The sequence below is a fragment of the Lissotriton vulgaris genome, chromosome 7 (genome assembly GCF_964263255.1).
Source record: "Lissotriton vulgaris chromosome 7, aLisVul1.2, whole genome shotgun sequence".
Taxonomy (NCBI): Eukaryota; Metazoa; Chordata; class Amphibia; order Caudata; family Salamandridae; genus Lissotriton; species Lissotriton vulgaris.
In genome coordinates, this window is record NC_141695.1 from 1,741,776,910 (window position 1) to 1,741,793,423 (window position 16,514).

A 16,514-nucleotide genomic window follows, 5' to 3' on the forward strand; every position below is an offset into this window, starting at 1 on the left:
CACTCATAGTAGAGGCTCCTCAGTCATGATAGGATCTCCGTACTCGTGGCAGGGGCTCCTCAGTCTTGGTGGGTTCCATGCACTCCTGGCAGAGGCTCCTCAGTCATGGTGAGATCTCCGCACTCGTGGCAGAGGCTCCTCAGTCATGGTGGGATCTCTACACTCATGGCAGAGGTTTCTCAAGCATGGTGGGATCTCCGCATTCATAGCAGAGGCTCCTCAGTGATGATGGGATCTCCGTACTCGTGGCAGGGGCTCCTCAGTCTTGGTGGGTTCTCCGCACTCCTGGCAGAGGCTCCTCAGTCTTGGTGGGATCTCCGCACTCGTGGCAGAGGCTCCTCAGTCATGGTGGAATCTCTACACTCATGGCAGAGGCTCCTCAGTCTTGGTGGATCTCCGCACTCATAGCAGAGGCTCCTCAGTGATGATGGGATCTCTGCACTCATAGTAGAGGCTCCTCAGTGATGATGGGATCTCTGCACTTGTGGCAGAGGCTCCTCAGTCATGGTGGGATCTCCGCACTCGTGGCAGAGGCTCCTCAGTCTTGGTGGATCTACGCACTCATAGCAGAGGCTCCTCAGTGATGATGGGATCTCCGTACTCGTGGCAGGGGCTCCTCAGTCTTGGTGGGTTCTCCGCACTCCTGGCAGAGGCTCCTCAGTCTTGGTGGGATCTCCGCACTCGTGGCAGAGGCTCCTCAGTGATGATGGGATCTCCGCACTTGTGGCAGAGGCTGCTCAGTGAAGATGGGATCTCCGCACTCGTGGCAGAGGCTCCTCAGTCATGGTGGGATCTCCGTACTCGTGGCAGAGGCTCCTCAGTCATGGCAGAATCTCCGCACTCCTGGCAGAGGCTCCTCAGTGATGATGGGATCTCCGCACTCATGGCAGAGGCTCCTCAGTCATGGTGGGATTTCTACACTCCTGGCAGAGGCTCCTCAGTCATGGTGGGATCTCCGCACTCATGGCAGAGGCTCCTCAGTCTTGGTGGATCTCCGCACTCATGGCAGAGGCTCCTCAGTCATGATGGGATCTCCGCACTCATGGCAGAGGCTCCTCAGTGATGATGGGATCTCCGCACTCATGGCAGAGGCTCCTCAGTCATGGTGGGAGCTCCGCACTCGTGGCAGAGGCTCCTCAGTCATGGTGGGATCTCCGCACTCCTGGCAGAGGCTCTTCAGTGATGATGGGATCTCCGCACTCATGGCAGAGGCTCCTCAGTGATGGTGGGATCTCCGCACTCATGGCAGAGGCTCCTCAGTCTTGGTGGGATCTCCGCACTCGTGGCAGAGGCTCCTCAGTCATGGTGGGAGCTCCGCACTCGTGGTAGAGATTCCTCAGTCATGGTAGGATCCCTGCACTCGTCGCAGAGGCTCCTCAGTCATGGCAGGATCTCCGCACTCGTCGCAGAGGCTCCTCAGTCATGGTGGGATCTCCGCACTCGTGGCAGAGGCTCCTCAGTCATGGTGGGATCTCTGCACTCGTGGCAGGGGCTCCTCAGTCATGGTGGGATCTCCGCACTCGCAGCAGAGGCTCCTCAGTGATGATGGGATCTCCGCACTCGTGGCAGAGGCTCCTCAGTCTTGGTGGGATCTCTGCACTCGTGGCAGAGGCTCCTCAGTCATGGCAGGATCTCCGCAATCGTGGTAGAGGCTCCTCAGTCATGGTGGGATCTCCGCACTCGCGGCAGAGGCTCCTCAGTGATGATGGGATCTCCGCACTTGTGGCAGAGGCTCCTCAGTCATGGTGGGATCCCCGCACTCGTGGCAGAGGCTCCTCAGTCTTGGTGGGATCTCCGCACTCGTGGCAGAGGCTCCTCAGTCATGGCAGGATATCTGCAATCGTGGTAGAGGCTCCTCAGTCATGGTGGGATCTCCGCACTCGCGGCAGAGGCTTCTCAGTGATGATGGGATCTCCGCACTTGTGGCAGAGGCTCCTCAGTCATGGTGGGATCTCCACACTCATGGCAGAGGCTCCTCAGTCTTGGTGGGATCTCCGCACTTGTGTCAGAGGCTCCTCAGTGATGATGGGATCTCGGCACTTGTGGCAGAGGCTCCTCAGTCATGGTGGGATCTCAGCACTCATGGCAGAGGCTCCTCAGTCATGGCAGGATCTCCGCACTCGAGGCAGAGGCTCCTCAGTCTTGGTGGGATCTCCGCACTCGTGGCAGAGGCTCCTCAGTTATGGCAGGATCTCCGCAATCGTGGTAGAGGCTCCTCAGTCATGGTGGGATCTCTGCACTCATGGCAGAGGGTCTAAAGTTGTGGTGGGATCTCCGCACTCATGGCAGAGGCTCCTCAGTCATGGTAGGATCTCCGCAATCGTGGTAGAGGATCCTCAGTCATGGTGGGATCTCCGCACTTGTGGCAGAGGCTCCTCAGTCATGGTGGGATCCCCGTACTCGTGGCAGAGGCTCCTCATTAGCGATGGGATCTCCGCACTTGTGGCAGAGGCTCCTTAGTCGTGGCGGGATCTCCGCACTCGTGGCAGAGGCTCCTCAGTCTCAGAAACATAACCTGATTCAGGAAACAAGTCCAAGGAATGTCTCGGGGAATATTAGAATAAGGTCTTCAGATAAGATTATCCAGGAGCAGAACTGAGGTCTGTCTATGCTAATTATGTGTCAGTACTTACATTCATGGAACCTCAGGCTCAATGAGCATGCAGGCGACCGCCATTACTGAAAGATTTACACTGCATGACGAGGCTAAAGCCCCCTGCGGATCAAATGCATGGTCACTGGGCCTTCCCTTTTTGTCACCTGCCTTCCCTTCCACGCCTGCACGCTGGACCTGGATCACCCCTCATCTCTGCATCCGTCATCCCTGCACCTGGCATCCCTGCAGCCTTAATCCCTGTATCCCTCATCCCTGCATCCCTCATCCCTGCATCCCACATCCCTGTACCCCTTTCCCTGCATCCCTCATCCCTGACTATGCTGTACTGCTCCGTCCTGCAGCCTGCACCAATAGGGACACGGCGATAAGGCTCGCGGGGCACACATGCATTGTATGATGGTCTTATTGTTAGGCCAGGAGCTGTGAGTCATGTCCTTCCTGTTAGCTCGACAAATCTGAAATCTATAAACTCCACGCCAGTTCTCTTCCCTTGAACCCTGAGCTGTACCCTCCATCCTTTCCTGGACCCTGGGCTGCCTCCTGTAACCCTCACTGCTTTCTCCAGTTGGGCACTGCACTTCGTACCCCTGGGGTCTCTGCCCTCTCTGGACCATGTGCCGCTCTTTCGAAGGTGGGCGAGCCACAGCAGGCTCAAGCTGCAGGCCTGACTCTGGCTCGGCTCGAGGTCCTCCTAGACCCTCGAGCCCAAAAACAAGCCAAGCTTTAACGTGGCTGCCGCCTGCCACCCTGGCTCTACCATTCTGCAGCAAGAATTAAAAGCAAAGCATAAACCTCTGGTACTGAAAGGGAGAAAACGAGGCAGCCGGCTAGTAGGTGGGGCAGAAAACTGGGACTAACCTCCTGGATTCACTTCTTGAAGAAAGTATGTGGTCCTAGGCAAATATTTTATGTGACAGAGCCTCCGTCTTATTTGCTATCAGAGATGAGGGCAATTTTCAATACCTGAGCTCGGGGCGTGCTCTGGGCACAGTTCATCGGATGTGTTAAGGTGAAACGCCTATGTATGTTTCAGAAACACCCTTTAACATTTTAAAGACACTCATATTTTCACAGTATATGTTGCATAACTTAGGTGTCAATTACTTCCAAGGCTCGGCTCGTGTGCGGGCCCTTAGAGCCGAGCCAGAGCCTTGGCTCCTTGTTAAAGAGTTGGCTCGTCCAACCCTACAGGGGCAGCCTTAGGCATGTGCAAGCTGTGCACCTGCACAGGGCCACCAAACCCCAGGGCCCGCCACGCCAATATATTATATCCTTAATATAATAATCCTCTGAGGATGGATACATATTTGCGTGGCAGCCCCTGGCAGGGATTTGGCGGCCTCCGGCTCTGTTCCACTTCCAAACACCCTGACCCCCCCCCTCTTCACTGGCCTCCGCGCTCCGCCCCGCCCGGACCCCCTCTTCCGGGGCCCGCTACGTACGCTCCCTGCCCAGGGCCGCCATGAGCCTAGAACCGCCCCTGAACCCTCTGCTGTCTGGCACCTTTGAGTTTCCAAATTGTGATCCCTAAGAGGAACACCTCTACATGTAAGAACCCCCCCTCCCCCCCGGTGCCCCCATGCCTACCTCGTGCTACAGTTGATTCGAAGGGCACTGGGAATGTCGGAGGCGATGGCGTCGACGGGCAGTTGTCGGGCTTCGGGCACACATTCGGCTTCGGTTGGCAATTGCCGCACATGGTTATTAACCCCGCACTGTTCTGTTTTTGGTAAAGAAAACATAAACAACGATTTAATTAATAAATGATTCTCCTGTCAGCCCAGGCGGCTCTATCTTCATTCAGCCCCAGTTCCCCTGCAGGCATTTAACAGCATTTCAGGATTAAGCATGGGCGGAAAATCCGTTACGCTCGCGGATTTTGCAGATTTTCGGTAAATTCGCAATCCGCGAGATTCGCGAATTTCCCGCAAAATTCGCACGCAGCGGATTTTTTTTCTTTGTGGTGTAAGTTCGCAATTGCGAACATGTAGGTGTGGCGGGCAGCAACAATCTCGCACTCGCGAAATTACAAAAATTGCAATTCCGCACAAGAAATCTACTAGCAAGCAGCATAGACCTTCTGAAAATGATTATTTTTATCAGAATAACTCCTCAGGTTGACATTTGCCTGCACTTTTTTTAGATTTGAGGCCTTTTGATTTTCTTTGGATAACTTTTGGATTAGAAACCAACTTTCTCATATAAGCTTGGTGGGGCATTAAAGTTGCTGTAATGCTGCTCTGCAGAAAAACGAGTTTTGCAAAAGTGAAATCAGGTTCAAAAGTTCAAACTCATCATTAGTAACCGTTCCCTGTAGTGCTTACTGACAAGGGCCCCTCCAAAGTTCAGTTGCTAGTTGCAACAATTGTATGACCCTGCTCTGACCCTCACAGCAGGCTCATAGAATAGCTACAAGTAGGCCACAAAGGTCCTGGAAAAAAAAATTGCACTGCAACAGAAAGCAAATTACAGATAAGGATGCAGGTGCCAGACTGGAATTTTAAAACAGTGACACATTAATAAATCAACCCCAAATTAATTCATGTCAGTTGAAGCAGGCAGGTGTGCTTGCTTTTTCCCCCCATAATCTACAGTGATGATGAACCAGAGGGTGGCATAAGGCATTGATGTACCAGAGGGTGGCATGGGTAAAACAGAGGGTGGCAGGGGTGAAACAGAGTGTGCTGGGAACCTATGATGATGAACCAGACGTAGAAACAACATAATCGTGACCGTTGCGAGCCGATAAGTAAGTTCGCGATTGCGAACTGTTACAAAACCCTCGCGAACTGTCAAAAATCCTTGCGAACTGGCAGAAATCCTTGCGAATACACAAAAAAAAAAATCTGCGAGAATTCGCAGATTTTGCGGATTGCGAGTTCGCAAATTCGCAAAATTCGCGAACGCCAGATTCGCAAAATTCACCCATGCTTATTCAGGATAATGGACTCCACTCCAGCCTCCTGCCCCCTAAATCCATCCCAGCGGCCGCCTAGATACACCAGGCTCAGACTTCATGGCTCTTCCAGGATTCAGCATCCCTTCACCACAGACCAGACCCAGACCTCATGGCTCTCCCAGGATTCAGCATCTCTTCACCACAGACCAGGCCCAGATCTCATGGCTCTCCCAGGATTCAGCATCGCGTCACCACAGACCAGGCTCAGACTTCATGGCTCTCCCAGGATTCAGCATCCCTTCACCACAGACCAGGCGCAGACTTCATGGCTCTCCCAGGATCCAGCATCCCTTCACCACAGACCAGGCTCAGACTTCATACCAGCTCCCTCCTAGGTTCCCACCGCCCTACACCACAGACCAGACCGGACCAGGCTCAGACTTCATGGCTCTCCTAGGATTCAGAATCCCTTAACCACAGGCCAGGCTCAGACTTCATGGCTCTCCCAGGATTCAGCATCCCTTCACCACAGGCCAGACCATGCTCAGACTTCATGGCTCTCCCAGGATTCAGCATCCCTTCACCACAGACCAGGCTCAGACTTCATGGCTCTCCCAGGATTCAGCATCCCTTCACCACAGACCAGGCCCAGACCTCATGGATCTCCCAGGATTAAGCATCCCTTCACCAGAGACCAGGCTCAGACTTCATACCAGCTCCCTCCTAGGTTCCCACCGCCCTACACCACAGACCACACCAGACCAGGCTCAGACTTCATGGCTCTCCTAGGATTCAACATCCCTTCACCACAGACCAGGCTCAGACTTCATGGCAATCCCAGGATTAAGCATCCCTTCACCACAGACCATGCTCCGACTTCATGGCTCTCCCAGGATTCAGCATCCCTTCACCTCAGACCAGACCATGCTCAGACTTAATGGCTCTCCCAGGATTCAGCATCCCTTCACCACAGACCAGGCTCAGACTTAATGGCTCTCCCAGGATTCAGCATCCCTTCACCACAGACCAGACCAGGCTCAGACTTCATGGCTCTCCCAGGATGCAGCATCCCTTCACCACAGACCAGGCTCAGACTTCATGGCTCTCCCAGGATGCAGCATCCCTTCACCACAGACCAGGCTCAGACTTCATGGCTCTCCCAGGATTCTGCATCCCTTCACCACAGACCAGGCTCAGTCTTCATGGCTCTTCCAGGATTCAGCATCCCTTCACCACAGCCCAGGCTCAGACTTCATGGCTCTACTAGGACTCAACATCCCTTCACCACAGACCAGACCAGGCTTAGACGTCATGGCTCTCCCAGGATTCAGCATCCCTTCACCAAAGACCAGGCCAGGCTCAGACTTCATACCATCTCCCTCCTAGGTTCCCACCACCCTTCACCACAGACCAGGCTTAGACTTCATGGATCCGCCAGGATTCAGCTTCCCTTCACCACAAACCAGGATCAGACTTGATGGCTCTCACAGGATTCAGTATCCCTTCACCACAGACCAGGCTCAGACTTCATGGGTCTCCCAGGATTCAGCATCCCTTCACCACAGACCAGGCTCAGACTTCATGTCTTTCCCAGGATTCAGTATCCCTTCACCACATAACAGGCTCAGACTTCATGGCTCTCCTAGGATTCAGCATCTCTTCACCACAGACCAGACCAGGCTTAGACGTCATGGCTCTCCCAGGATTCAGCATCCCTTCATCACAGACCAGACCAGGCTCAGACTTCATACCAGCTCCCTCCTAGGATCCCACCACCCTACACCACAGACCAGACTCAGACTTCATGGCTCTCCTAGGATTCAGCATCCCTTCACCACAGACCAGGCTCAGACTTCATGGCTCTCCTAGGATTCAGTATCCCTTCACCACAGACCAGACCATGCTCAGACGTCATGGCTCTCCCAGGATTCAGCATCCCTTCACCACAGACCAGGCTCAGACTTCATGGTTCTCCCATGATTCAGCATCCCTTCACCACAGACCAGACCAGGCTCAGACTTCATGGCTCTCCCAGGATTCAGCATCTCTTCACCACAGACCAGACCAGACCAGACCAGGCTCAGACTTCATGGCTCTCCCAGGATGCAGCATCCCTTCTCCACAGACCAGGCTCAGACTTCATGGCTCTCCCAGGATTCAGAATCCCTTCACCACTGACCAGGCTCAGACGTCATGGCTCTACTAGGATGTAGCATCCCTTCACCACAGACCAGACCAGGCTTAGACGTCATGGCTCTCCCAGGATTCAGCATCCCTTCACCACAGACCAGGCCAGGCTCAGACTTCATACCAGCTCCCTCCTAGGTTCCCACCGCCCTTCACCACAGACCAGGCTCAGGCTTCATGGCTCTCACAGGATTCAGTATCCCTTCACCACAGACCAGGTTTAGACTTCATGGATCCGCCAGGATTCAGCATCCCTTCACCACAGACCAGGATCAGACTTCATGGCTCTCACAGGATTCAGCATCCCTTCACCACAGACCAGGCTCAGACTTCATGGATCTCCCAGGATTCAGCATACATTCACCACAGACCAGGCTCAGACTTCATGGATCTCCCAGTATTCAGCATCCCTTCACCACAGACCAGGCTCAGACTTCATGTGTCCTCCTAGGATTCTGCGACCCTTCACCACAAACCAGACCAGGCTCATACTTCATGGCTCTCCCAGGATTCAGCATCCCTTCACCACAGACCAGACCAGGCTCATACTTCATGGATCTCCCAGGATTCAGCAGCCCTTCACCACAGACCAGGTTCAGACTTCATAGCTCTCCTAGGATTCAGCATCCCTTCACCACAGACCAGACCAGGCTCAGACTTCATGCCTCTCCCAGGATTCAGCATCCCTTCACCACAGACCAGGCTCAGACTTCATGGATCTCCTAGGATTTAGCATCCCATCACCAAAGACCAGGCTCAGACTTCATGCCTCTCCCAGGATTCAGCATTCCTTCACCACAGACCAGACCAGGCTCAGACTTCATGGCTCTCCTACGATTCAGCATCCCTTCACCACAGACCAGGCTCAGACTTCATACCAGCTCCCTCCTATGTTCCCACCACCCTACACCACAGACCAGGCTCAGACTTCATGGCTCTCCTAGAATTCAGCATCCCTTCGCCACAGACCAGGCTCAGACTTCATACCAGCTCCCTCCTAGGTTCCCACCGCCCTACACCACAGACCAGGCTCAGACTTTACCGCCCCTCCCTTCTAGGTTCCCACCGCCCTACACCACAGACCAGGCTCCAACTTCATGGCTCTCCTAGGCTTCCGTATCCCTACACCACAGACCAGGCTCAGAATTCCTACCCGGTCCCTCCTAGGTTTCCACCACCCTACACCACAGACCAGACCAGGCACAGACTTCATGCGCCCTCCCTCCTTGGTTCCCACTGCCTTACACCACAGACCAGACCAGGCTCAGACTTCATGCCCGCTCCTTCCTAGGTTCCTACCCCCTACACCACAGATCAGACCAGGTTCAGACTTTGTGCCCACTCCCTCCTAGGTTCCCACCGACCTACACCACAGACCAGGCCAGGCTCCAACTTCATGGGCCCTCCTAGGCATCTGTATCCCTTCACCTCAGACTAGGCACAGACTGCCTACCCGGTCCCTCCTAGGTTCCCACCGCCCTATACCACAGACCAGACCATGCTGACACTTCATGCCCCCTCCCTGCTTGGTTCTCACCGCCCCTCACCACAGACCAGACCATGCTGACACTTCATGCCCCCTCCCTCCTTGGTTCCCACCGACCTATACCACAGACCAGACCATGTTGACACTTCATGCCCCCTCCCTGCTTGGTTCTCACCGCCCCTCACCACAGACCAGACCATGCTGGCACTTCATGCCCGCTCCCTCCTAGGTTCCCACCGCCCTACACCGCAGACCAGACCATGCTGACACTTCATGCCCCCTCCCTCCTTGGTTCCCACCGCCTTACACCGCAGACCAGACCAGGCTCAGACTTCATGCCCCCTCCCTGCTTGGTTCCCACCGCCTTACACCGCAGACCAGACCAGGCTCAGACTTCATGCCCCCTCCCTGCTTGGTTCCCACTGCCTTACACCACAGACCAGACCAGGCTCAGACTTCATGCCCGCTCCTTCCTAGGTTCCTACCCCCTACACCACAGATCAGACCAGGTTCAGACTTTGTGCCCACTCCCTCCTAGGTTCCCACCGACCTACACCACAGACCAGGCCAGGCTCCAACTTCATGGGCCCTCCTAGGCATCTGTATCCCTTCACCTCAGACTAGGCACAGACTGCCTACCCGGTCCCTCCTAGGTTCCCACCGCCCTATACCACAGACCAGACCATGCTGACACTTCATGCCCCCTCCCTGCTTGGTTCTCACCGCCCCTCACCACAGACCAGACCATGCTGACACTTCATGCCCCCTCCCTCTTTGGTTCCCCCCACCCGACACCTCTGGACCAGATCAGACTCCCACTTTATGGCTCTCCCAGGCTCTCTCCTGCCTGTTCCTCTAGTCCATTCCAGGCGTTATCTTCATGTGGCTCCGAGGCACCTAATCAAAGCCGGGAAGGACCCCCATACCCCATACCATTCACCTACAGATGCTCATCTTCTCATTCTCAGAGATCTGAAGGAATGCAAGTGGAACCCAACTCTCCAAACCTCCTGGCCGATGTGATTGACACAGAGAAAAAGGCTTTCAAAGTTAGTGCACTAACTAACATCAACTCAGCAACATCAGCCAGGGTTTCGATGGAAGATCTTTCATAGCCTCAGGCACTAAGAGCAAATCCCATGAGGGAATTGCTGAACCACTGTTATATGGTTGGATGCAGGTTGTTCTACTTTAGCATCTAATTCTTTTTTTAAATTTACATTTCTTAAGATTTCTTTGCCTCTTCCTAATGGCAGTGGGTGGTAGTGAGAAGTTTCCTCCCACAAAGGACAAGGCGCTGGCGTCATCTGTGACTATCATGCTAGTTTGCTTTGAGAACTTCAGGTCTGGGATGTCTTGGGCTTGAGCTGGTGCATGGATTAGCTCTACATGTTGCGTCCATTACTAGGAGATGCTGCACTAGTTGAGGATTGAGTTGATTGAGCTTTCACATCAGTGAGCTTTTCAGTGTCCTCCTTATCAAGGTCTTTAATTCTTCTAAGATTTTTTTTCTACTTCTGATACCAGTAAATTTAGCATTAATCGATGAGTAATACGTTTCTGAATGATCGGGGATCGTGAGCAGCTGTATGCGCATAGCTTCGCATCCCTCCTTTGTCCGTTGTGCTAGATGTTCGATCTTTTTATCTATTTCACAGAAAAAGCAATGCTAATGCCTGTAGCGAATCAACCTGCACTTCTAGTTTACTGAATTGATGAGGCTTTAGGTGCTTACTAAAGTCATGGGAGTTATTTCCTCCCCTCAAGAATTGCTTTTCATATTTGCCATAATCAGGCTCTATGTGAGTTTGTCTTTCCCACCTATGAGAAATCGGGTTGTCTGTTGAGGGAGTGAAACCCTGCTCAAGCAACAGCTACAATCCTTGTCAGGGTGAGCCACAAAAAGTCACTAAACCAACCTATGCTTAACACTGTTGGATTGGCACACAAGCAGTCCAGCTTTACTTCGAGGAAATGTTTAAAGTGTTTATGCACCATATAAGCAGCAATAACGTGAAAACATAACACAAGAAAATCCCACACCAATTTTTCAAAATAGAGTCAAATCTAATAAATTATTTAACTTCAAAACAACAAAAATCTAATCAGTAGAACTGGGGATATGCAATTTTACAGATCTAAGGGAAGTATAGCTCCTAAAAGCACAAAGTTCCACTTGCGATTATCTGGTCGTGCGAGTCCGGGTGAAAGTCACTAATTCAGTTTGACTACTTTGGAGCACAGGGTGGATACCGGGAACCATTTAGTCCCGCAGAAAGAGTTGCCTTCGAAAGTCTCGCTGGAAGAGTCCAGTTTGCAGTGGAGGATGCAGTGAGGAGCAGGGATCGTCTCTCAAATGGTCGTTGCTGTAGCACAAAGAGTGGATTGGGTGTTGAGGATGGTTGTTGCTCGGTCACAAAGATCTGGTTGGGAGTCGCGGATGTCGTTGCTGCAGATTCGAGTTGGCGGTCACTGCAGGATGTTCATGCTGTAGTTGTGCAAAGTGTAGATTTCGTGGTTTTGGTCCTCACTGTCATGGTAGTGTGAAGAATGAGGCTCACCGAATCTTTGCAGTCGGCACAAGGGGCAAGTTCTTGGTGTGAACGGGCTGGTTCATGGTCATAAAGAGCCCAACATTTTGGGATTTCTATCTTCAAGGAACTGATACCACACATGGGGCCCGATTCACAGAACTAACTTAAGACAAAATACTAAACTTACTATTTTTGGTATTCATAGAAGTTAGGATTTTGTCTTAAAACAGACTTAAGACAGACTTAAGACAGACTTAAGACAGACTTAAGACAGACTTAAGTTAGGATTCTGTCTTAAGTCTGTCTTAAGTTTGTCTTAAGACCAAATCCTAACTTCTGTGAATACCAAAAGTAGTAAGTTTAGGATTATGTCTTAAGTTAGTTCTGTGAATCAACCCCTAAGAGTCCGGGGCCCGAGGGGCACCTCTTGGGGAACAGGAACTCATTCCAGCAGAGGCCAGAAGGGATCAGGCAGTTTCAGTTAAAGGTCCGGGCAGAGTTCAGCTGGGCAGATGCAGCAAGGGCTCTGTAGCTTGTTATGTCCCTGTTGCTCAGAACAAGAGTTAAGTCAGATGACTCTTTGAGTCCTTTTAGCCTGAGATAAAATGTGCATGTCAAGTCTTCCTTCTCAGCACGCAGGGTAGGCCTCAAGCATCAAGGCAGCAGGTCACCCTTCTTCTGTAGTATTCACAGGTTCAGGAGTATGCTGAATAGTTGGTCTGAAGACTACCGTGTTATCCTGGGTGTCCACTTTGAAATGAGAGAAGCTTCTGGAGATTCCATCTAAAGAGAAGTCTAGAATTTCCTGCCTCCCTGCCCTTATCCTAGGCTATCTGGGGGCACAATAGCCAAGTGTGAAGACCTTTTGTGTGTGCTGAGGCAGCACCTTTGAATTGGAAGTGTGGTGGTGTCATCTCCACCCCCTCCTCCTACCCAGACCCATTATTGTGCTGCTGCCTGGGAGGAATATACAAAGGCCAATTGCCTAGTCATGTGACCCAGGAACAGGTTGCAAACAACAAATGGTTACAACAACAAAATATCAACTTTATAAAAGTGTCATTTTCAGAACTGTGACTTAAAATCCAACTTTACCATTAAAGACGGTTTTAATTTACAATTCCGTGGACATCAAACATTGCCTTTTCACCTGCTCCCACACAAAGTTACCACTTATTAAACATAATAAGGCAACCCAAAGCTACCCTATGGGAGTGGTAAGCCATGCAGTAATGAAAAAGGAATCTAGGGGTTTTTCATTACCAGGACGCATAAAACGTAAAGGTACATGTTACATTTTTTAAATACAATGCGCCCTGCCCCTTGAGCTGCAAAGGGCCTACCATAGTCAGGGGGGGGTGACATATGTATTAAAAAGGAAGGTTTAGGCCTGGTAAAAGGTTTACTTTGCCAAGTCAAAATGGCAGTTCAAAAGGACACGCACAGGCTTCAATGGCAGGCCTTAGACGTGTTTAAAAGGCTACTCAAGAAGGTGGCACAATGAGTGCTGCCTGCCCACTAGCAGCATATAATTTACCAGCCCTGGGTACCTGTAGTACCATTTTACAAGGAAATTGAATGTGCCAATTGGGTGCATGTCAATGTCACCATTTTAAAAAGGATAGCACGTGCACTTTAGCACTGGTTAAGTGTGTAGAGTCTTAAAAGCCAACAAAAATCTGTTAACAAAATCAGGCAGGTTAAGGTAAAAAGTTTGGGGATGACCCTGCAAGGAAGGCCTAATCAAACACCACCTGGGGGGGGGGTAGAACAGGTGTTGGTTTGGGTTTAAGGTGAAATAATTCGAAGGGACCTGCATTTAAAAGTATGAAAGTGCCATGACCAAGCAAGCTAGGGTCCTGGACTTGTTTGTAAAAATAAAAAGTAATCAGCAATTCCAGGAAGTTTTTTTTTTTGACAAGGTGTGGGATTTATGTGGAGTTTTGATGGGATTTTGAGTAGCCTTGATTCTCGATTTTTTTCCTGTGATAGCTACTCACTAAATACTCTTTTGCACCCAGACTGCATTTTGCACTGAGTGTGAAAAGAGATAATCTTGAATGGGGATAGTGATCCTATATGAAAACCACCACAGGAGAGTTTTGGCCACGACCTTCAGAACTAGCAGCTAATACCACGACTTTCGTGGTAAAACAAGTTCCAACTTTTGCATTTTAAAAGCCTTGACAACTTTGAGGGCTGATTACTTGTCACAAAGCAATAAGTTTCGCAACAGAAGAGCACTAACAAAACAGGCACTTTCCAGGTACCCATGCAGCTTAGTGCTTAGAATGCATCCAGTTTGCAGAAGGCGCTAGGTGACCTGGTGCCTCCGTCGTCACTAATGACCTAGGGGAGGCACATACGCAGATTCTGGCCCAATCCCCTTCAAGGTCGGGCACTTACCAGAAGATCCTGTTGCCAGTCCAGGGCGTTGTTGACGTCAGACGTCGCTTGGTAGTTCACTCCCGCGAGGACAATGTCTGGCATATCTGTGCACGGGACAAACTGGTTTGGCGCCAGACTCAATCCATCAATCCAGGAGCCAGACGAGAAGATGTAAGGGATTCGATTATACACCTAGAGGGAAGAAAGTAGTGAACAGTACCTGTGAAGCGTAGATCCGGTGACGCAGCATATCCGCCGAAAAGACAATAAACCCCATCGCCCTGCCACATTCTCCGATCCCCCCAAACATACTCTGAAACAGGGCTTTAAGTGGGGGGGAGGAAGGGGGGGCTTAGCCCCCTAGTTTTTTTGGGGGGGGCAGGGGGCTCTATTTTCGGGCCTCAAAGGTCAAAGGTAGGGTGAGCAGACGTCCCGGTTTGTCTTTGGTGTTACTAGTCTGGTTAACATGTCTTGATAGTGAAATACTGCCAATTTCGTTTTTCACTTTTGAAAGGCTATCTTGCCCATAGGATAACATGGGGAATGCTGTGTGACATGTTTACCTGCATATCTTCACATAACGGCATGATTTTCTTAAGCACACAATGCTAGTTATCTTGATTTAGACCACGCCCCTACTCTGATGGGCCACACCCATTTAATAAATTTGCCACGCCCCTTTTAGAGCACCACCCCAGTTTTTTTTCCCACTTCAAGCCCTGCTCTAAAACATGTTTTTCAAAAAGCTGAAGACATGCATTCCACGTCACCCTTTCTCCAATCGCTTCCTTTATTATCTGCTGTGAAACAATGTTGAAAATAGGTTATGGAAAGTGAGGCAAAAATGTAACTCATAACAGAGAGAGCGAGAGAGCGAGCGAGAGTAGGGGAAAGAAAGAACGCGAGAGGAAGGAATAAGCATTGGCAAAGCCAAGAGGTCTCTCTTTCTTTACAAGAGTTAATCAAATGTTGCCTATATAACTCAGTGAATTTATAACTTTCCGACATGAAGGCCAAAACCACATAGCAAACGTTTTACTTTTAAAACGATACATTCACCATTTCACCAAAAATATTTTTAAAAAAACATGTTTTATATCACCAAACACAAAAGAACAATTCAACCGAATACCGTGCCATGAGGGGCATAGCTAATGATGGTAAGCCCACGGTAGGACACTGAGGAGAAGATTTACAAGCCCCTTGTGCCACTTTTGCGTCACTTTTCCCATGTTAAAAATTACGCAAAAGTGGCGCAAGGAGTTTGTAAATCTGCCCTTGAGTGTGGCTGTTTTTTATTAACCCCAAGGTGAGTAGGATGCCCATTTCTACCTTTTTCTAGCTTTTGGGGGGGGGGGTGGGGGGGGGGGGGGGGGGTGGCATGAGGAACCGTGCCTACGGCCCTGTAGTGATACATCCTCAGCCATACGTTTCACTCTCGGGCTCCCTGTCAATCTGTCTGGGTGCCTGCTTAACCGACAGCTGCACAGACAGCGCCCAGCCAGCAGGGCCTGGGCCCACCCAGCCTGATGCAGCCTTGCCGACGGACAGTCCCTCCTGAGGGGGTCTCCCGTACATCAGCAAGGATGGGGTACCCGGGGGTATGGCATTATTTCTGACTCCATGCCTTTTCGGGTTGTTGTAATAATTATGACATCATGACTTACTAGGAGGGTTGTCTGGAGATCTTTCTAGGGCTGCATCAACCTGCCAATCAAATTAAAGCTCTCTCTCCTATGACCTTTCCTGGTCTTTCCTGGTCTTCCCTTGTTGAGTTAGGTGAGAGTTGGAAGCCTAGGAGAGGCAGCTGGGTTTTTAGCATCTTCCTTCGGAAGGTGGAAAGTAACCCCTATGCGGACTCATCTGACTTATGCACCATGAGATGTCTGACTGCCAGAAATAGGAAAACTTTGTCCATCATGAGTGCCAGTTACAAGCAACCGATGGCTTATTTATTTCGGCTGGGCAGCAGGTGAATGACCCTTGACAACCAACAGCCAACAGATGGGGCGGCCGACCTTCGGCCCTCTCTCTTGCTGTAGATATGGTATTCGCTCTGCAGGACAGGTCTCAAACCAGACATCTATAATTGTCCACGCATAATTACTGTTAAAATGTAATCCTGAGTGAATTTGCAATTTGTATATATTTATAACTCTAACCACTATTATATGTAGTAGACCTTTGTACTTACTACCATTCCTATGTGATTTTAGAGTTTATGTGATTGTATCTCTTCCTTGAGTGACTTTACAACTTGTACATTTGCGATTTTTCCCCTCCTTTCACTCAACTTGTATATACAACTCTAACCACTAGTGTATGTAGTAGACCTTTGTACTTACTGCCATTCCTATGGGATTTTAGAGTTTATCTGTTTGTATCTCCTCCTTGAGTGACTCT

At 50.8% G+C, this 16,514-nt stretch overlaps 1 protein-coding gene across 4 annotated transcripts in view; it reads right to left on the minus strand.

Moving 5' to 3' along the window:
- The window catches only part of LOC147706548 (ovostatin-like), a 256,365-nt gene that overhangs the window by 129,335 nt on the left and 110,516 nt on the right, over positions 1 to 16,514 (minus strand). For all 4 annotated transcript variants that reach the window (XM_086933013.1, XM_086933011.1, XM_086933012.1 and 1 more), the window contains exons 16-17: positions 14,130 to 14,303; positions 4,205 to 4,337 (exon numbers count right to left, since the gene is read on the minus strand). In XM_086933013.1, the coding sequence (XP_086789139.1) occupies positions 4,205 to 4,337; positions 14,130 to 14,303 (307 nt within the window). The remainder of the gene's footprint in view (positions 1 to 4,204; positions 4,338 to 14,129; positions 14,304 to 16,514) is intronic.